Source organism: Plectropomus leopardus, chromosome 13 (genome assembly GCF_008729295.1).
Source record: "Plectropomus leopardus isolate mb chromosome 13, YSFRI_Pleo_2.0, whole genome shotgun sequence".
Taxonomy (NCBI): domain Eukaryota; kingdom Metazoa; phylum Chordata; class Actinopteri; order Perciformes; family Serranidae; genus Plectropomus; species Plectropomus leopardus.
In genome coordinates, this window is record NC_056475.1 from 19,045,949 (window position 1) to 19,068,326 (window position 22,378).

At 39.8% G+C, this 22,378-nt stretch overlaps 2 protein-coding genes across 2 annotated transcripts in view; one reads left to right on the forward strand and one right to left on the reverse strand.

Moving 5' to 3' along the window:
• The window catches only part of LOC121952349 (neurobeachin-like), a 117,986-nt gene extending 113,876 nt beyond the window's left edge, over positions 1-4,110 (forward strand). The window contains exons 57-61 of the mRNA XM_042498966.1: positions 1,000-1,170; positions 1,291-1,392; positions 2,073-2,269; positions 2,422-2,573; positions 2,801-4,110. Coding sequence (XP_042354900.1) covers positions 1,000-1,170; positions 1,291-1,392; positions 2,073-2,269; positions 2,422-2,573; positions 2,801-2,891 — 713 coding nt within the window. The 3' untranslated portion in view covers positions 2,892-4,110. The remainder of the gene's footprint in view (positions 1-999; positions 1,171-1,290; positions 1,393-2,072; positions 2,270-2,421; positions 2,574-2,800) is intronic.
• Positions 4,111-7,692: 3,582 nt separating this feature from the next.
• LOC121952583 (serine-rich and transmembrane domain-containing protein 1) lies at positions 7,693-19,814 on the reverse strand. Its single transcript, XM_042499351.1, has 2 exons — positions 19,706-19,814; positions 7,693-8,541 (listed from the first exon to the last, which is right to left on the reverse strand). The coding sequence occupies exon 2, from the start codon at positions 8,534-8,536 to the stop codon at positions 8,195-8,197; it is 342 nt and encodes a 113-aa protein (XP_042355285.1). The 5' UTR covers positions 8,537-8,541; positions 19,706-19,814; the 3' UTR covers positions 7,693-8,194.
• Positions 19,815-22,378: the final 2,564 nt, after the last annotated feature.

Consider the following 22,378-nt stretch of genomic DNA (forward strand, 5'->3'; position numbering starts at 1 on the left):
AGGAGCCAAACACTAGGTGCAAAGTAAAAACAGATATGATGAGTAACAAATGTCATAAAACATAAGAAAATAAAACATTCTAAAAAAGTGGGGTTTTAAACATAATTTCTCAGGCAGGTTATTCCAAAGTCTTAGGAGCTCTAAATGCAAAGGCTCTATCCCCTTTATGAGTTAACTGGGACCTGGGAAGGACAAGGAGCGACACATCTGAGGATCTCATGGTGCAAGAAGGAGTGTAGGGCAATAACAGATCAGATAGGTAACTTGGAGCAAGGCTTCCCAGGGCTTTGAAAGTCATCAATAATATCTTAAAATCTATTCTAAAGCAGGGCGCCCAGTAGCTCAGCTGGTAGAGTGGGTGCCCCATGTACAGAGGCTGTGTCCTCGCTGCAGCGGCCATGGGTTCGATTTCGGCCTCATCCCTTTGCTGCATGTCGTCCCCTCTCTCTCCCCCTTTCACACTTAATATGTCCTATCCATTAAAGGCCAAAAAGCCCCCTGAAAAATATCTTTAAAAACAAATCTATTCCAAAGCAACAGATAGCCAGTGTAAGGAAGCCAGGATCTGTGAAATGTGATCATGTTTCCTAGTCATAGTCAGAATCCTGGCAGCAGAATTTCGGATGAGCTGGAGGCGGGAGAGGGCTGATGCTAGAGAGCAAGTATGACAGTAGTCTAATCTAGAAGTGATGAAGGCATGCATAACAATTTTTGTTTAAAAGTGACACCAAGATTTCTGCAATACTGGGTTATGGAATGGGACAATTAACCAGAGCTGTTGGATATTTAGAGTTTACACAATGCAACGCTCTTTTTTTTAACATATGCACCTCAACATAAAATACATTTCTCTATTTATCAGTCCAGAGATTTACTGAAACTCTAACCTGTTTGTTTAACCTGCGTATAAGTATCCTGAAAATTTAGCACTCATGGCCTTCACACTAATGAGCAGAAGGCACACACTGATGTAAACAACTCCCTTCCTTCTCTCTATAGGAAAGCTGACCCAGATAGTTTTTGGCCACTGGGATGTAGTGACGTGTCTGGCCAGGTCAGAGTCCTATATCGGAGGGGACTGCTACATCGTGTCAGGCTCCAGAGACGCCACTCTTCTTCTGTGGTACTGGAGTGGACGACACCACATTATTGGGGACAACCCCAACAACAGTGAGTGTGTGAATGTGTGCTAATCTCAGTGTGGACATGAGTAGATTTTTTGTTCATAAATTAGTTCAGAAAACACTGCAGCTCCCAAAGGTTTTATGGTGTCTCTAACTTGTCTTCCAGGTGACTACCCAGCCCCCAGGGCAGTACTGACAGGACATGACCACGAGGTGGTGTGTGTGTCCGTCTGTGCAGAGCTGGGATTGGTCATCAGTGGAGCTAAAGGTTTGTGTGTCCTCACGTCTGTCTGTGCCCCAGAGAGATTTCAATTTTACATTTATGTTTTACACAAAGTTTGTTTTCTGATTTTTTTAAGGTTGAGCTAATTTTTCCAAACAAATACATTGTTAACCCTTTGAAACCTGGATCAACATCACTTTCTTATGCTGCTTTCACAGTATTTAAATCTCGAACTCTGGGCAAATGGTGCAATTTCTTTTATAAAAACATGGGAAAAAGGCAATGAGTAACTTGGTGAGAAATGACCCCCTAATTGCAATAAATTAGTAGATTTAGAAAATTATTTTTAAAAAGCAAAGTAAAACTGTCTAGGGAAAAAAAGAAAAAAATCTAGGAAAACTATATATAGGATTATCATTATTACATATTTAAGTTATATATAGTTATAATTATATTTTTTTCAACACTTTTTTGAGGTCATTTCCTTTTTTTAAAACTATCTTTTTCTTTTCTTTTCTTCTTTTGAAATTGATTTTTGCTTATTTTCCTGCTAATTTTGGGTCATTTCTTTTTTTTTTTAGCTTAGTACATTCTTCCCATGTTTTTGAAAAAAATCAAGCCACCCTGCTCAGGTTTCAAAGGGTTAACTAACTTTCCATCACAAAAGCTGTCTTAACATTAAAAAAAAAAATGCTTCTTCACTATCCTTCTTTGTTGCTCCTCAGAGGGCCCGTGTCTGGTTCACACCATCACAGGGGATCTGCTTAGGGCCCTGGAGGGGCCAGAGCTGTGCCAGCGGCCCCGCCTCATTTCAGTATCCAGTGAGGGCCACTGCATCATCTACTATGAGAGAGGTCGCTTCTGCAACTTCAGCATAAATGGAAAACTGCTGGCACAAATGGAGGTCAATGATTCCACGCGGGTAAGGCTGTCAAAGTCGATATTGTTTATGTAAATGTACTGTAATATTCTTTTTGGTATATTCATGCATGAATACTGTCCTTATTCACCCCTAAACAATGCAATATACCATTGTCCAACACACTGAACACACTATTCTTTTTCTCTCTTCAGGCGATCCTGTTGAGCAGCGACGGGCAGAATTTGGTGACAGGAGGTGATAACGGAGTTGTGGAAGTGTGGCAGGCGTGCGACTTCAAACAGCTTTACATCTATCCAGGCTGCGACGCAGGAATCCGTGCCATGGACCTCTCGCATGACCAGAGGTAACACAGACAGGGTGCTACTCTGACAGACAAAGACAACAAAGACTTTTTTTAAACTGTTTGTGGGGAAAATGGGTCATCTCAAAGCAGACAACGTAAAATACTGAATGATCAGTCAGAGGGTTATTGTGCCCGAACCTCAGACTGATGCTCTGCAACCCTAAAAGAACTATTTAATGTCTGTAGTTTGGTTTCCAGTTGTGATTTTCTGTGTGCTCTGCACTCAGGACTCTCATCACCGGCATGGCGTCTGGCAGCATTGTGGCGTTCAACATAGACTTCAACCGCTGGCACTACGAACACCAGAACAGGTACTGAGGTGGACAGTGTGAGGAAGAGGAAGATGGAGAGAGGAGAGAAGAACAAGAGGGAGAGGAGGTGATGCATTCTGCTGCGTATCTGCAACGCGGGAAAACTAAAGGTACCGAGAGGAAGGAAAAACAAGTACCGGACCTTAGGCTCTAATCCCTTGTGAAGTTTACTTGATTTGAGGATGCAGCAGCGCTGGTGGAAAAAACTTCCTCTGTGCATACGTGTACGTACACACAGGTGTGTAACCACAGACACATAATACCCCGAAGATACACACCAAAACCTGCTAATAAAATAGACAGATTGCAGAATGGGGGGAAAAAGAGCAAGTCAAGCAGACCTTGTAGAGGTCGATCATACTCGTACCACTCACAGGACTGGTGCAGTTGCCGTTCCTGGTACGCTTAATGCTTCACACACAAAGAACCTAAGTTTTGTTTTCCGTTATATTTTTCTTCTTTACCAATTTTTGTTGTATACTTTTCATTTTGCGGGGAATTAGTCTGGGAATTATTTGGGTGGGCTATAAATTCAGACTCCTTCAATGTGTCTAAACTGATTAGATATGGTCAGAAATGAACCAGCCCCGCCCACTGTTCAAAACCGGTGCTATTGGCTCAATCTTAAAATTCCCCTCCTTGAAAAATTGCTTGGGGTTATGATTTTATTTGCTTTTATCTTTATTTTATTTTATAATGCTAATTTAATTTCTTCTTTTACCCGCAGCAGGGTTAAATCTGATTTTTATGTAAATAAGGCTCTGCTTCCGTCAGAGTCTACACGTGTTCTTTCACTACACAAACTGCGCTTATCACCTTTAATTTATTAATGACTTGCTGTATGTAAAATATTGTGTAATAATTACTATAATGTCGACAAGACTGATGATAATAATGGCAGTGTCAAGGATGGTGATTGTTTTGCCGGAGATGGTAACGATACAGAGATGTTGCCAGTGCCACCAAGGATGACAACCACAAGACTGACATGATTTCCTTTGTATATTTGGTGATTGTTTTGTCAAATATGTACATATAGTCTTGGTTCAGGCTTGGTGGGAGACTTAATCAGCTGAATAAGACTGAAAGCGCAAAGGAAACCTTCACTTACCCACATTTGTTGATTATTTAAAAAAAGAGAATCGAATCAATGTAAAAGTTTGTTTTGTATTTGCACTTTGCACCAATCACATATCATTATTTATTAGCTTGGTTCTTTCTGGTCGGCTGCCATTTTGTTTAGGTCCATTTCCCCTTCGGGATATTTGTGCATTGATGTTTGTATTTAAAGCGTTGAGCTCATGTGTGATTATTAGGTTTTACAACCTCACAGTTGTAAGCAATATCATGATTCTGTAGCTGATAGAGATGGGAAGGTGGGAGGAGAGGGGATGAAATGTGAGATGTACTGTATGTGTGAAGCCATCTTGATCAAATGCGCACATGCACATACTCTATCGACAGGTTCAACTTACGTATCCAAAAAAAGGTTAAATATTTTTGGATCTATGAAACCCTAAAAACTATTGTATTCATGTTTTATTGCAAAGATGTAAAATATGACATGTGTGAGTTGAAAAAAAAATCATGATAAGAAAAATAAAATATGCAAAGAATTTGATGACTTGACATTTCATTGGTCACATATTCTTTGGCTGAAAGGTTTCTTTTTGCTTCATGACAGTAGCGCTGCACAGAGGGAGCGAGCCATCAAGGACGTCTTATTGTAGCGTTCACAAGACATTATCCCGAAAGAAATCCTCCTCAAATGATTTTCAAGAGACTCCTGAGTTAAAATGTTGCACTCTGAACACACTTGACTGTGTTTTTGAACTACCTGCTTTGCTGTGTTTTTTAGTTTCAGGCTTCTGTTTCTGTCAGTCATTTAATGTAGCACTTCCTAAGAACACAAACAAAGAAAGATAAATGTTAGTTTAACAAAATGTCCAATTTCTATTTGTAGCACTTGCTTTTCCATCTGTAGAGTCTGGTCCTGCGTCTCCTGCTTAATACAAATCCATAAAACAGTTTAAGTTCCCTTGAGCAAGGCAAAACCACTTCTGTGGAGCTTCTTAAAAGAAAATAGTGTAAAGTTTCGGGTGTGTGTTCTCTTTATTGCATGCGTCACGAGTTACTGTGGACTTGCTGTGCTCATGGTGCTCTGATTTTGAGTTAACAGGTTTTGAACGCACCTCTCGCATCAGCTCCAGTAACCAAATCAAGATAAAAGTAGGAATTAATTCCCTCAGAAGCATTAAAAAAAGAGAAAATGTGCAAAGAGAAGATGAAATCATTAGTCGCATCATTTAACCCATGGACAAAAGTCAGTTCAGTACAGTAAAGCATGTATCATAAGATAAGGTATTCATATAGGTATAAAGACACAGGTTACCCAAGATGGAAATTTAAATATATTAATCTACTATGTATCATCATTGATTCATGCTTTGTTTCCAGGACTGGCACTAAAAATAAGAGCTCCAATTAAAAAACAAAAAAAACAACTGGGGGATTTAATCTTTTTAACATCAGCAGACTTGAAAACAAATGTTAAGTGATTAATTCAAACTTGCCTCTTTTGTACAACATTAAAGGGAAAATTCATTAGAAATACAAAAATACATATTTTTCCTCTTACATGTAGTGCTGTTTATATACAGACTGTAGAGATGTCTGCTGTCTCTCTACTGTAATGGAACTAGATGGCACTTGGCCTGTGGTGCTCAAAATAAATATAAAAATATATAATAAATATAAATATAAATAAATAAAAAAGCATTTTGAAAAACTCAACAGCAACATCTTTTTTTCCAGAAATCATGGCCTAGTTACTCAACATAATTCACAGACCTTGTTGTCAGCAGTTTCATGTAGGAACTATTTTCTACCGAACTACACCCCCCAACTGTATCAGTCCGCAGAGAGAAGCGTGGCTCTGCTCGCGGATGAGCGGCTCCTGCGACAAATGTAAACATTAATGGCGTCCTCCTCAGCTGAGCTGTAAGGTTAGCTCGCTAAGTGGTGCTAGACGAGCTAGCAGCAGATGCACATTCTGTCCTGGTTGGCTGGTGGAGTTTGGTAGAAAGAAAATAGTTTCTAAATGAAACTGCTTCAACTGCAATGAATAACTGGAATAACTTGAGTAAGTGGGGTCATGATTTCTGGACATGACATGCTGATGAGTTTTTTGAAATTTAATGTTTGAGCACCACACAACACAATCTACACTGATAAATAGCACCACAGGTAAGAGGAAAAATATGAATTTGAGATATAACCAAACAAGTTCTGGTCATGATAACATGTCGAGTGACGTGCATACAGATTCATCAAAAGTAATGTAATGAATATTGAACAAATATGTAAACACTGTGACTGTAACTGAGGCAACCAAAAAAAAAATGTCTGACAGTCACATCACCTGGCTGTGAAACACTTTGAGAAAACGACGAGGATTTATCAATAACCACGCTGACAGTTGTAACTCCTCGTCGTGTTTGTGGCTTGGTTGCCACCGTCGCTGCTCTCGGAGCCTTCAGTTGTTTTTTGCATTTTGTGGGGAAAAAAGTGTGACAAAGACGAATAGTCCTCTTTCTAATCATTTGTTTTGAGCGGTGCACTTTTGCTGCCCTGTCAAAGACACTACATCTCTCCGTATTAAAACTAAAATGATGTCTTTTGAGCAGAAACAACCATTACTGAGGCTTAAGCCTGGAATACAGAAGAGGCTGACGGCTGCAGACTGCAGTCAGAAGCCGTGTGAGCTGACAGGCAGGACGGCTAATCCGTCACGCTGGTCGACCTGCCTTTCAGGAGCAGGATTTCATCTCCTTGTTTATGCCGCTTTTGACCTGGTCTGTCTGTAGCTGCAGGCAGAGGCCGACTACCTGTCAATAGTAAGACACAGCCCTCATTTCTCTCTCACCTTCACATCCACATCAGCAGTTGTAAAATGTAACTAAGCACATGAACTCAAGTTCTGATTTGACAGGTACTTGAACTTAACTTGAGTATATTCTTTTCATTCCACTTTATGCTTTTAGCCCACTACATTTGATAGAAAATATTCTCCTTTTTGTTCTTAACTTCATTCATCTGAACACTTCAGTGACTTCACAAATCAAGATTTTTGCATTAAAACATTACAAGAATTAATAAAATATGATGTTTTGTAATACATGAAATTCCCAAACAGTTTCTACAAGTACAGCTGCAACAGTAAGCTGATTATTAATTAATGTATTGATAGAAAATTGATTGCCAACCTTGTTTTGTTTTTTTAAAAAATTTGAGTGTTTGGGGGTGTGTTTTTTTTTTTATTTTTAAGTAATTTTTAGTTTGGGGATGTGTTGGTTTTTTTTTTTTAATAAAATAATTTTGAGGTTTGGTGGGGTGTATTTAGCGTGTTTTGCATTTGCTTTTGCTTTTTCTAAATTTGAGTTTATTGGGTTTTTTTGAAGAATTGTCTGCATTAGGTGCTTTTACTTTTAGCCTAATACTTAAAGTATATTGTGCTGAAAATAATCAGTTTTACTTCAGTAGCATTTTCCATGTCGGACTTTTTCTTGTAACAGAGTATTTTCACAAGGTGGTGTTAGTACTATTATTCAAGTAAAGGATCTGCATACTTCCTTCACTACTGCACATCAGAACGTCTTATGTTCTTTTCCACTTTTGAAATCATGAAGCAATTTAATATGTATGCAGCTTTTAGGATATCTCACCCTTTGTCATGGTAAAAGCCTCCTAAAGTCTTATCAGACACCTGAGACACAAGCATGCATTTCTGTACAAAGTAATGGGCTTTAATATTATTGGAATTCTGATTTTACAACATAGACTGCAGACATTATGAGACATGCTGTGCAAACTTGAATATTATTGTCCTGCGGTAAACATGACAAGTACAGTACAAGAAATGAACTCTACAAAAACATAACGATTATAATGCACAGGGAAAGCAGTTTCTTGGGTTATTTGTCTTCGTTGCTGAAATGAGGCAAGAAGAGTTCAGTGACTCTCACCCCTCAAGACCTCCTCAGCTATATTTCCCCTGTGCCTGTGGAAAAATTGTATGGACACACAGTTATTGTACCACTGGGATTAGAATATGCATGCATGGAGTGCACAATAATGGCGTGCCGTCAGCTTCTTTGCGGCTGACAGAGTGTTTTTGTGTTTGTATGTCACAGTGAGGAGGTGCTAGGCCTCCATGTGCTTTGTGTGTGTGCATGCTTGCCGGCTGTTTGCACGTAAGCATGCATGCACAAGGATATGCACATGGACACATGTCTGTGCGTCCCATCTCCCTCAGGTGGACAGTGAGGAGATAGTGGACCTCTGAGACGAGATGCTGCAGATCTCCATGTTGGTAAAGGAGCTCCCTCCCTCGCTGCTGCAGTCGGGGACAGACGAGGAGGAGGAGATGATGTTCTTCAGCCTGTGCAGGGAGATGATGAGCAGCGTCAGGAGGAACACCAACAGGCCAAGGAAGAGCCACACGTAGACGTAAACGTTGCCCGGACGTCCTGGCGAGGAGGCGGCTGCAGACGTGGATGCAGAAGTTGGGGAGAAACGCAGGAAGGTCCCATTGTCTATTGGAGAGATTGCAGTCTCATTGTGGTCCACCAACAGGACGTCCATCCCTGACATCCTGGCTGGTGTTTGGCACAGATTTGCATGAGAGAAAAAGAAAGATGAGTGAGAATTACTGTGAAACAATAGAGAGACACTTCAACATTCATAATTTAAATGGCCTGAAGGAGAAATTCTCTTTTGTGTGCTGAAGCTGCCACAGATTTACTTTCTCCCCTCGGGACACTTCAGCATGGCAGATGCTTGCTGACACAAGCTTTCACCCTCATCCACAGCTTTGGCTGAGATTAAGAGGAAGACAGAGAGCACTTCTGCAGCGCTGATTCAGGGCCAACAATTTACTTCAAGAGTCCCTAGATACAAAACACTTCTATGAAATAATGGTTGAAAATAATAATCATTACTTTTTGGCCTTGTGGAGCACCACATGAAAATTAAGAAACACGAAATTGATTTGCAAATTCTCATATATTATTAATAAAAAATATATGACTGTGTTAACTAAGGTGCTTGACCTTGCCCATTTACCATCAGTCTGCCAAATAAATGTCTGAAATTATTTTTTAGGGCTACAGCTTATAAACTGCAGATAAAAATATTTGCATGTGTTAGCAGCAATGAAACGAGAAAAAGGTGCAAACATGTTATAATGTGTGAAATACCCCAAATATGCAAGTCTAGGTTATTTTATTCCGCTACAAACAGAATATGATACTTTAAAGTGGGCAGTTGCAGAAATGTTGTTTGACCCTTTGAAACCTGAGCAAATGGGTATTATTTGTTTCAAAAACACGGGAGAAGGCAAAGAGGAACTTAACCCTTTGAAATCTGGATTGACATTGGTTTGTTGTGCTGGATTCAGATGCCTTTCACAAGTTTTTTAATCTTTGAACCCTGAGCAGTTTGGTTGGGTTTCTTTCATAACATGGCAAAAGGCATATATGGCCCAAAAATTAACAAAATAATTAGTAAAAAAGTTCAAATAAAATTACATGAAAATAAGCAAAAACAAACAAAGGAAAAATGAAAACAAACAATAAAATGACCTATGAGAAAGTGCTGGAAAAAAATCTGTATTTTTGAAAAAATATATTTTACTATATTTTCTTCCTACAACATAATTTCATATAACCTTTTATATTCATGCGTATTGTTTTCTGGGTGATTTTCCATATTTTGTAATTATCCCCCCTCCTTAAAAAAAAAACAAAAAACATTTTTTGGTAATTATCTTGTCCCCTTTTTCTAATTTCTTAGAATTTATGGGACATTTCTTGCCATCTTGGGCCATTGCCTTTTTCCCCATTTTTTTGAAAAATAAAAATAAAAAAAAATTTAAAAATCAAACCAATTTTCTCAGGTTTTAAAGAGTTGAATACCTTATGAAAGACACCTGAACGCAGCAAATGATGTCAATCCACTTTAAACACTAAAAATTTGTGCAATGTAAATATTTATAATGATAAGGACAACTTTCTGGTTTATCAAAAAATGAAAAATCCCATGTATGCTACTCCTCTGTGTTCATCAAATAAAAACTGCGTCTCTGGGAGTATGACAGATATAAGGAGCAGCACTGAACACACTATATTGAACAGTAACAGCAGGGGGAGTGCTTGTCCCGTTGAATGCCTGTCAGGTTTGGTGCCTGGAGCCCGATGTGCTCATAAAGGAAGGCATCCTTATCTGATGAAATTAAACTCCTCATAATCAGCTTTCACAAAGACAGCTGAGAGCCAACCCTCCTCCACTGCATATTAATACTGCTAATAATGTTCCACTGCAAATTGCTGCATGGCACGAAAGTGACCAGAAGATGTGACTGAGCATCGTAGTGTAGAAATGATCAGTCTTATTGTTATAGTGAGGCAGAGGGGATGTGAGGCTGTTTTGTATTTTTAGGGCCAGCTTTGTGTCTTGACTTGATCTATGACAGTGGAGAAAGACACTTCAAAGGGAGGAATGATTGACCATGACCAGAATGAAAGCACAGGGTCAGCACACCCTCTCTGCCTCACAGTGATGTGTGCTCATTTCTCTATTATCCGCCAGCTCTCCCCTCCTTCCTTCATGGTTATGCATTTCACCATGGACCATATGTGCGCCTGGTCACATTATATTTATGGGGGTAAAACTATATTAACCACACCTTCCCCACGAGCCTTTGAGATGCGATACAATAACTGCATGTGTGGCCCCTAAAGGCTTAACCCATTTGAAACCTGGGCAAATCTGTTTGATTTCTTTCAAATACATGGAAAAGGGGCCATGAGCAAGTAAGGAAGAAATGACCAAGAGATTGTCAAGAAAAAAAAAAAAAAACAAACAAAAAAAACCCCCTAACAAACAAAAGATGTGAAAGTCGAATACATAAAAATAATGGCCTTGAAAACTGCTTTTAAATAGATGTATAGTTTGCTGGAATTGTTTCCTAGCGTTATTAAAAATAATTTTCTAAATCTACTTATTTCTTACAATTTGCCGGACACTTCATGCCAAGTTCCCCCTCCTTTCCCATGTTTTTCTAAAAGAAATTGCACCAATTTTCTCAGTTTTCAAAGATTTGATTAATGTGTCGTAATGCAGCACAAGAAAAGTGGTGACGATTCAATTTTGGTTTAAGGTTTAATATACAATTTTGAGTACTTTATGAAGTAGAAGACGGTAAAATTAGGTCATTTTGTAGTTTTACTGTGCTTTATTTACTATGTGTGTCTGTGGTAGTACACGAGTAGGTCAACAGAGGGCGTTCAGAGCTCAGCTACCTCAACATAAAAAACAAATAAACAGCCTCGTTCACAGTCAAGACCGATAGATAGCCGCACTCATGAACGCCGGTGTCTCGCCGACTATTGTTATAAAAATGCTTTGCACAGGTAAGACTACCATAATGCGACTGTTACCGTGACAAAATACATCATCAAGTTTTGTAAACACTACAAACATTTGTTCGGCGCTGACCTAATGCAGCGAAAGTGAGTTAAATATGTGGGGCGGGGATACGTGTATAGCATTCGCAGGCTATGTAATGCTAGCTGTTAGCGGTTAGCATTAAGCTAATAAAAGTGTTAGATAACGGTCATTAGGATTCCCCAAAGCACGGTAAAATGTTAGGTTAATGGATACCAACCATAGGAGTTTGTTTGGTGTTACTTGATAGGTTTTTATTGTGATCTTTAAACAGTGTTTTGTGTTTGGAGTATGTTAAATCCAACTACATTGTTACAGTCAGCTAGCTAGCACAGTTAACACTGTCAGTTTGTAGCAGATTAGTCAACCTAAAACAGTTGATAGGGGAATTATGTGGATTATGGAGAATTTTGCTCATGCATGTGGTAAAATATTGTTGTGGCCTATATAATTTATGTAGTTTTTGTATTTTTGGAGCACTAAACAGTTTTTACTTTTGCACTGTCAGAGAGTGTGGGTGCAGTAAAAAGCCTTTACAGTGAAGTATTATAAGTTTATAGTAAGACTGTGGAGGATCAGGAGGTCAAAAGTGATAGCAGAGCTGATGTGCATTGTGCTAAATGGGTAGTTTGGATTGCTTTGGTGTGGGCATGTATGGGGTACTTATCCATAGTCACTGTGTTATCTACAGTGGATGTCTGTCGGCACACCTCCAGTTTGGAGAAGCAGGCTGGATTCTGACATGGAAGCTAAGCAATGCACTGCTGTGGATGGGGGTCAGCAACAGTGTAGTATAAATGTATGAATGTATTTTAGCCAGTTCCTCCTAAAAAAATCTTCATCGGGTTAAGCATACGCCATATTGAAACTATTTTTACCACTATTTGTCTGACAGCCTGCTCTGACAGGGAAGCTGATAACGGCATTAGTTCCCTGTTTTAACAATTAGCTACAGACACATTCATCAATACAGTACAAACAACATTTACATGTAGTGGATTGAAGTGGGTAAAGGCAAATTCTAAAACAGCTAGCACACTCCAGAAAATTACATCACTCTGTAATGCAGCATCTAAAACCAGGAAAAGGCAACACTTAACAATACTGAAAATCTTAATCTAGTCTCATATCACAGTATTGCCATAGACTAAGTAACACTACACATAGACAACACATTGCCCAGCCCTAGTCCCTATAATAAGTAACAATAGGCTGATTTAAATGCGTTGCACCACTTTGGACCGAGAAGTTAATTCTGTGCCTGTAACACTTGTCAGTGTTGGTACAAAACTTTTCTTAATCTTCTATTGAGCAATGTCACTTTTGAAGCTTAAGCAAACCACTCTGTCCCCAAACTCTTTTCTTCTTCACTTATTTGCTCTCTTTTATTCTCCCCGTTTGTCGCTCTCTGGGTGATACAGTTGACAAGAACTCTGCTCTCTTTAATTTGCGGCCCACTGTACCTTCAGGGAGATACACAGCATTAATGAAGAGGGAAGAGTTAGGCAGCTCTCTCTCTCTTATGATTGCATGCTCTCTTGCCCCAACTCTGTTTTCTTTATCAAATACTCCCAGTGGTGTTCCCAGCCCAATGAAAAACTGTCTTGTCACTTTTGTTGACTTATATGCTCTCTTTCTCTCCTGCAGTTTTCTTTTGAGTTGAAGTATTGATCACAGCACATGCATTGCCCTTCCTATCCTGTGCCGTCCTCTAATGATTTATCTTTTCTGTTTTTTTTTCATCCTCAGGCCACACTGACATGACCATCTGGATTTCAGGTATACTAACAACATTTTCATTCAAGGTTTTTATCACCGATGGTGGCAAAAAAAGGTACAACTGTAATTTTGTATCTCCAATTTCCACCTCAATTTTACTCTTGTAATTTCAGCTGAAAATGTGTCAACCACTAGTCATGTGCTTGTCAGAAATGACCATAAATGTGACACCGGTGCCCAGCCTGCTCGCTCATCTCTCTGCCCTAATTCGTTCCCCTCCTATCTTTTTCCCGCTCTGTATTGGTCGCTGTCATTAATGATATGTTGTTTTCCAATCTGTGATGAAGCTTGTTCATCGTGAGCTGAAGTGGCTGATAATTGGGCTTAATGATGCTTTTTGTATCCAGGCAACAGTGTACGCTCAGTTCTTTTTCAGGCTAATCTACTTTAAGAGGTCAAGCCATGCAGTCCCGCTGAGGCTGAAGAGGTCAAAGATATGCTCGCACACATACATCCGCCTACGTCAAATAAATACCAGTAGTTATTTTCCTTAGGAATAGCTACAAGCGTAATACAGAGAACACCAAGGGCTAATTGGGAAAATGATGCATCCTTTTTGAGGATAATTATATAAATGCTGAAAATGGCGTGGCTTTATAGGTGATTGAGGTATCACGACATGTTGACTGAGTTTATTCAGGTCTCCAAATGGTCATTAATGGTATGCATGCTTCCTGCTGAGCAACACAGTGTAACCTAACATCAGACACAAGTAGCAACCTCTGTGACTGAAAAATAAAGCCAACATGGAAGTGCCAAAAACTGCAGTTCCTAGATTGGCTACTGAAGACTGGCTGCAGAAGCCAATCACTCCTGTAGACACAAATATTTAAATGCCCAATTTTACAGCAGAAATTAACATGTTTACAGCCTGGGACAAAAAATGGTTTTGGGTTCTCTGTAGCTAATTCTCCCCTCCATAACAACTGTAGAGGTGGTGAATTTTTATAGAACTCACCCTTTTATTTTATTAAGGCTCAAAGTTACGCATTATCATAAGGGGGCCACTTCAGTGACAAGCTGTCTGCAGACTGTCTTTGGGTTCTTAGTCAGATCTACTCTTCTCTCCTCTACAACTCCAGCCTCTTGCCCAGATATAGTCACTCTCGCTCCAAAAAAACAAGATGGAACTGGTCAAAATGCCAAACTTGAGGCTTCAGGATCAGAGTCTCCAAACCAGTGAGTGACATCTCGGTAGCTATGACCATTATTTTGACCGTTTAGGGTCAGGCACCAAGAAAAACAGTGTTTCACTGCAACACATCATGTGTAGGAAGGGAGTGGTCGGAGGATTTCTTTGTTGAACCTCTAACTACACCCAACAGTGATCACGGTGTGCTGACCACACCTCACCTTTACATCACCACAGCAAGGAGAGAAGTTAAACCACTTAGCAGCAGCAAAAATATTTTCATTTATCTCAATTTTTCCTCTAAATGTGATGGATTTACTCTTCTTCAATATGTTATTTTCTCCAGTCATGCTTTGCTCGCTACACGTTCGGCTGGATGAAGTCACTCGCTGATCCCCAGTCTCCATGCTGCTTCTTCGTTGCCCAGGTCAGGACCTTTGAATCAGCGTACTCCACAGAGTTGACTGATGCATCTTCGGTTTCTCTGTTGACAATCCAGTTATCTAGTGAGCGCCTTGGGTGCCATTAACGCTGTTGTCAAACAGTTTTCCAGCATTGTCAAGCTTTGCACCGCAACCAATGAGGAGTAATAACAAAGGTGACTGCTATAGACAAGATAAGAGACGCTGCTATCGAGGCTGTTCTAAATGGATGAGTCTTCCCAATATTGCCTGACATTGTAGTTTGTTTTTACTTTGCTTTGTCCCACTCTTAAAACCCTGGCAAAATCAGTACATTGACATGGCTACGCATAAGTGTGTACTTATAATGATGTTAGATTCAGGGAAATATGTTGGTCTATAGGGTGGTTTATTAGGGAAAATTGAATCCCCCAATGAAATCGGAGTGAAGGCGATGTGAGATTGAAGATGGAAACGGGTTGTAACTAGTTGACAATTCTGTCTGACATCAGGCAAGATTTTTTCCACATCCCAAAGACTAGTGTGACTTTGGTCAGTTCTTTGGTCAGCTAAGTTTTACTACATTTCTTATCTGAGACTGAGAGAATACATTTCTGCGCTCTTGAAGATAGACTTGATTTTATTTCTTTGTGCCTCATTTTTATCTCTGTCCCACTTAGCTGTAATCTCACTTGTTCCCCAGTTTCTGTAACGGGAGTCTGGCTTATCTTCAGCTGTTTCTTAACCCCTAGTGTTTGCGGAGACCTTGGGTCTTCTTAAACAATGCTTTTAAAAAAAGAAAACAAAACAAAAAAACCCCATAAAAATTAGTTTATCAGCTTAATACCTAATGACTTTTCCTAAATTTCTGAGGATTGCTTCTAAGCATGAACATTCATCAACAACTCGGTCTCATTTCCAACTTGTCAAATACCAACTCTTGGCTGGTGGCTCTTAGCGTTGGAGACTGACACAAAGGGGCACCCTTTAGCAACAGCATGAGATGCCCCAGGTGGTGGGTTTTTTTTTTTTTTTTTTTTTTTTTTTTTAACAACTGCCGTAGTATAAACAGTGGGAAAATCTGCAGAGGATTGGCTGGTGTGGAGGTAAATGGGACAGACGAGCTCTGGACTTTCACCTGGGAGGCCACTGTTTGTTTACAGTGTGAAACCAAAAGTCAATTGAATTATTTTTAATAACAATATAGTGAGCCAGTATGCGTAGCATGATGTTGTCACTTGATGTTACATTAGGTTAATAGCAAACAAACATATTTTAAGCCAAGCCATGTTTTTTTCCCTGAAAGCATCCATGTGCTTGTTGCCTAAACTGAGGAAAGTAAACATAAAAATGTAGGGTTTTTTTTACCGGCCCTCTAACATTATTTTGAAGAGATTGCAAACATTTGATAAGCAGAATCTGTATATTTCCTGTGAAATGAGCTTGTGTTGTCATTAAATTTGAAAGCTTATTTGGTGGCAAAAGGAATGTCTACCACTCCAATATTTATTGGAACCCCATATATACTGGGTTTTATTAAGGTAAATTTGGGAAAAAGTCACAAAAGTCTGTAAATAATGTGCAATTAATGTTATTTGTACAAACAGAGCAGAATGGTCTGCGGGACCTCAAATTACCGGGAATTTAAGCCATTGTCGACATAACCAAAGGGTTTAGGTCTGACACGGAGGTCCTCTGGGATCTCTGAAGTTCTGCTATAGTTGCTCTCTGACATTGCCAGTTTTTAAAGTTTAATTGAGACCATGTATAGCTGCCGCTTGCTCTTCTTGCTGTCATTCTTCATCTCACAGAGGAAAGGAAACTCTCTCAGGTGTGATCTCAGCTGCTCCTACACTTCTCTCTTGAGCTGATGCAGCCTTTTTTCCATCGGATAGCTGGTCCAGGATAATAAAGACTGCTGGAAGCTGCTTCTCTGAGAAGAGGACATCACAGCCTGATGTTTTTTGACTTGCATTTACTTGACTTGGCTTACGTCTCGCTCCTTCTTTAACAATTCAACATAGAAGACCTGTCTCTTTGTCAGTCCCCGTAAGGGTAATGTGGAGTTCAGGCATTTTGAGACAGTTCTGCCTCTCGGCCTCCTCACTCTATTTCCTCCCGAGTCTTTCAGCCTGGAGCTCATCAATGGGTCCTTGCAGAAATGCCCTTCCTTTTCACTTCCAGCTATGAGTTTTTTTATGATTATATATTTCAGCTTTTTCAATGTCAGCATTGCCCTCTCGGCTACATCAGGAGCTTTTAATATACTCTATACAGCCTCGGCTATCTTTGCTGAACACTCTTCAAACCAGGCTGCCTTGAGAAAATTTCTCTACATGAGTTCCACGACTCTCTTCTTACTCTACTCCACTTCTGATGATTTGGTCTTGTTGAGCATATGTTTTGTCCACCGCCAGTCTGTATCAGTGACAGTGAGCCTTGACTTCTAAAGCTCCCTTTTGTCTTGATCAAACTCTTTCCAAAGCTGCGCAATCACTCCTCGAACTCATCCTCTGATGGTGGAGTGTGTTCAGCAAAACTCCTCCTGAGACATCGTGCCGTGAAGCTTCCTCTGCTCCACTTTCTCAATCTGTTCCTCACCCTCCTTCATTTTTCTCTTCATCTCACTAAAATCTTCCTCACTGTCAGTATTCAGTGGATACTTAGCACAATTTGTCTTATCTAAAGAGCTCTGTCCACAAAAATATCCTGTGCTCTTATTGGCTGCAGTATATTTTGTGGTTGTATGGTCTTGTATGTATTTGTATAGAGTCTTTTGCACAACATGTGTTTTTAACTACGTTTTTAGACTGCCAGACATTTTTTGAAATGTAAATGATAGCAATTCTTGTACATGTCTTTGCAGGTTTATACTCTGCAGGTGTTTGAAATGTTAGAATGTGATCAACCAGCTTTAATAATATGAAAGTAAACTCATAAAATAAAGCAATTATTGCTGTTTTCAGTGATTAGATTGTAATAGTTTGTTATTTGGTATAGCTGAAACCACATTTAATCTATTCAATTTCTATCTTTTTATTGCAAGAATTTACATGAGTCTGGCTTCACTTCTAAATGTATCATTTTTTTGCATTATTGTTTGTTTTTTTTACAATCACAATAACTTGTCCATTCAGGGATAAGCAGAGACAACATAGCCTTGGACCTTGAAGTGTTTGTAATTGAAACCTTGACTCTATCAAATAATGAAAATAGGCCTGGCCATAACTAGCATTTTTTTACAGTCTGTGCATGCAGCACATGCAAATATTTACTAAAACCATAACCTCCCAAATGAACACAGTCTGTTGTTTTGTTCAGATCTGGTATTAGCTCTTCACTTCATGCATAATGGACAAGATCGATGTGTGGCAAAATGTCATGGCATTTGGCTCATATTCTTTTGTGCATGTGTGTGTGGGTGCATGTGTGTGTGCATACTTTCTCATAGTGTATTCATGCCACATGCCTGAAAGACAGACTCAGCCAATAGCAGGGATATCTATTGATTGACACACATGCATATATGTGGAAATATGCACAAGCATACAAATCTACCTCAAACAACAGATTGCCAGGAGATAAACTCAGCCTGAATTTCAAACATGTTAGATATTTCACATGCGGAGCCAGATCAGCTGAAAACAGACCTGAGGCTCAACCACATGAATTCCAAATCGCCTCTGCAGCCCCAAATACCACAGATAACCCACTTAGGGGTCAGAGATATGCAGGAATGATGAAAGTATGAAGAAAGTGATGCTCCAATGTGCGTCAGAAGCTCTCAGCCACCCCCACCCCCCCACCCCCCTTTTTTTTCCAGGACACTAATCTGTTTTTCTTGAGTTTTGATTGTTTTAGTATTTACTTTAAAATTGTGTCCCTCTTAAAAAACTATTGACAAATATAAATACAAGCAATGTATGCCGGACTCCAAATGTAGAAAAACAGGTTGAATCTTAATAAATCCACAAAACAATAAACTAATGTTTTTATTCATTGCTTTTACATTTGAATGATGAAAATCTCACACCGCACCTGAGTGCACTTGAAACGCCACCAGGGGTCGAGCACCACTGTTCAGGCTTTGTCTGAGATAATCAGTGTATGAAAGCGGGGATTTCAGAAAAGCTAGACTGTAATAAGACCTTAAAGGGCTTACTATAATCGACAGAAAGATAACAGGAGTGGGAACCTGAGAAACGGTGATTATTACAGATAGGAAATATTGGAAGATATTTTGGTCAGTGGCCAGTGTGGATAATGAGCTCTTTTGCTTTGATGTCTGAGTGTTTGTGTCTGTGTGAGTTCATCCCTGTGGTGAAGTGTATTTTTACACCTCGTTCTCATATCTGTTAATTACTCCTGCTACTTCTGAGTGCAGTTGCCAATATATTTGATACTGATTGTATGCAGCGTTATCATGATGAGTGAGACATCATTTTAAACTCAGACACATGCTGCTCTTGTTCTCATTGCCTTGAAAGGACACTTTTTTTTATGTCCTCCTTCCTCCCCCTCAATCTGGGGGCACAATTGCTTCACTCATCACTCACCTCTTCCCTCTTTTTCTCAACTGCCACATAGGAAGCCCGCTTATTTCCCTAGTTAGTGAATGAATGTATACATAAATTCCTTCCCCACCACCATTATCCTTTCCTGTAAGTCTCATGGAACATTTATAACTTTCTCCTTCTTCATATTACTATATCATCCTCCTTTTATGTCTTCTTTTTCCATCTCTGTAACAATGTTTGCTCTCACGACTGCTCTGCAGGCAGTGATAACACATTGAGTAAAGTTGCTGGCAACTGCAAAGCGACAGATGCATTAGAGATGAATAATGGCTCTTTGTATTCAGATGGAATCCCCTCTTACAGAACAGATTAACGCCGTCCTCGTTCTGTCTCCCTCTTTAAAACAATTTGGAAACATTTCATAAAAAAGCACCCCAAAGCATCAGCAGCATACATGAAATTGTTAAAAAAAGGAAAAGTTACAGACCTATTTTTTAATGTGTGAGGCAGGTGTTCCTCGCTCACGTCGTGCAGAAATCCATTCCGTTGTGTTTGGTGTTTTCAGCCGAGCAAACCAGATCTGTTGCCCCTGAGATCTTCCTTGTGAGTCTGTCCGCTCTCTCCCTCTCCCCCTCTCTCTTTCTCTGTCATTCAGTATGACACACACACACACACACACACACACACACACACACACACAGAGGCACTACAGCCGGAGTAGACACTGTCAGATGTGGATCCTCTCTATGAATGGGCTCACATTCAAAAGGAAACACACGCATGCACAAGGTCTGTAACTGAGAGGCTGTAACTAATGAATTTTGTTTTTTTTTACTTGAGAAGTGGTGTAGAGGAAAGAAGAAAGAGAAGAGAGGGAGTAGAGCTTGCTCTAATCCCATCCCCTCTCTCTGTTGTGACTCCCTCGGTCTCTGCCCTCCCACTTTTCTCCCTGCTGCTCATCACCTTTCAATAATGATCCTACGAACAGTCAAATCTATTCTGTCTTTTGTGCTCTCTTTTTCGCTCAGCAAATATGCCTCACAGTAAGCGAGTTAGGACAGGAAAATTATTAGATCAATCCACATTAGGCCAGATAAATGTTTTGATAATTGACAAATAAATCAATATTTGTCATTACATGCACACCTTCCCACACACCTAATCAACCCTTTCTTTGGCTTGTCTCTAGTGTTTGTGTGGGGGTATGGCCTTGCTCTCAGCTGTCAGCAAACTGCGTCAGTAAACAGTATCCAGCGGTGAGCAATAACTGGATGTCGTGTGCTGGCGAACCCCAGATTGACAGATGATTGAAAAATGGCGACCAGAGAAGAAAGAAACGTACTTAAAAGCCTCTTATTTTTTCAGCCCAGTGCTTCTTTCCTCTCTTTATCCTAAAGCTTGTTTTTTTACTTCCCTCTATTTCAACAATAAGCTCTTAATCCAGAAATAGTATTCAATTTGCTTTGCAGAACATGCTGTCAACGGTTTCCATAATTCATAATTTCTCTGATAGAAATTAGGCTACTTTAAGTTGAGAAAATATATTTTTGTAATTTGGGTGAACCCTTTAAAGTGCTTGACTATGATTGCACATGGCTCATTTTACAACCATACCCTCCAAATAAAGTTCAGTCTCCTCTGATCTAAAATAAATTTTGCTCATGACCCTGAATGTCACATAGGCTATGAGCTTGTTAGCACCTTAATCATATTCATGAAGGTGTTAATCAAGTGTCACATGACACCTGTCCCCGCTCTGTGAAGGGGGAAAGGCGCCCTCCTCTTTCACAGATGCCTCTGTCCTCCACCATCTGCCCGCTGACATAGGCACCAGAGGGGAATAGCAGCACTGGAGAACAGAGAGAGTAGAGATGAGAGGAAGACGACTTTATCCCACATCCGAATCCAACTTACATCACATGGTTCATATTCATGTGTACTTCACACAAAAAATGTGACAGGTCTGGGAATCATCCGATGAGCACAGGCTATATCCGTTTGTGAATATTTTCTTAATCTGAACTACCCAAAGGAAAAAAAAAAATGTTGATAAATATTTTTAATGAGATGCTGTAGGCTGCTTCACTGGTGTTGACTGTATTGAGGGAGAAACCAAGGACAGAGTAAAGGAACATCATTTCATTATTCAAATAATTATTTCCCCTGACCCCCACTCTGCTAATCACACCCTGAAAGACTGTTTCTAAATGTATCACAGGGAATCGTTACATTCACATAATTCTTTATTTTCCTGTAAAGGGAATATGTTTGGCAAAGCTAATTATCTCTGTGTGACTACATATTCTTGTGCTGTGCAAACTCTGGTGTTAATGTGTGCTTTTGTGTTGTGATGTGTGTGTGTGTATGTGTGTGTGTAAGAGAGAGAGAGAAAGAGACGACTGAAGGATGGAGATAAGAGCTTTGGCCTCAGCTGGTTTTTGTCACTAATCCCAGAAGGCGTGGCCGCCAATTCCGTGTCATTCCCTGATATCCCAGCCTGTTCTGACTCCATGCCATCCTAACACTGCCCTTGTGAGGACACCAGTCTCTGCTCTGCATGTTAATGAGGGGGAGATGTGCAGAAATGAGGGGGGTGCAAATGCATTTTGGGACTATTTTGGGCTTAAGTGTGCATGTGTATGTTTGAGGTTTTAACAAGCTCATTCTGTTGAACTCAGGGGAACAACTTTAGACTCTTAACATACAGGAAATGGTGTCAAGATATTAGTTGTTAGAAGTTCTTGGTATTGTAGATGTACTACCAGATATGCCTTACATCTCTGGTAATCTGCAGCATTTTGCAAAGCTCCCCACTGCGAGAGAGGCCCACCAAAGCAAAATTCAAGACTTTGATGAGTGCAGGAAAGCTAACTTTCACTTGTCTTCTCCTTTTTGTAGGAGAAAGCATTTTTGCATCCATAATCTTGGAGAAACAATTTGATATTTTAGTTATTTTTTATGTTCAGTTTGGTTTTTCAAAGATTTTGCAGATCAGACATCAGCTGGTAAATATGTACTGGCTCCGCTCCAGCTTTTTGTCTCATGGCAGTGTCATGCCAGTCAAAAAGAGCTCCACAGATCTGTTGGCACGGAGCAGAGAAGACATACTGAGGCATAACAGTGGCACACTCACACAGACACACACAGGACAGCAGCCTGA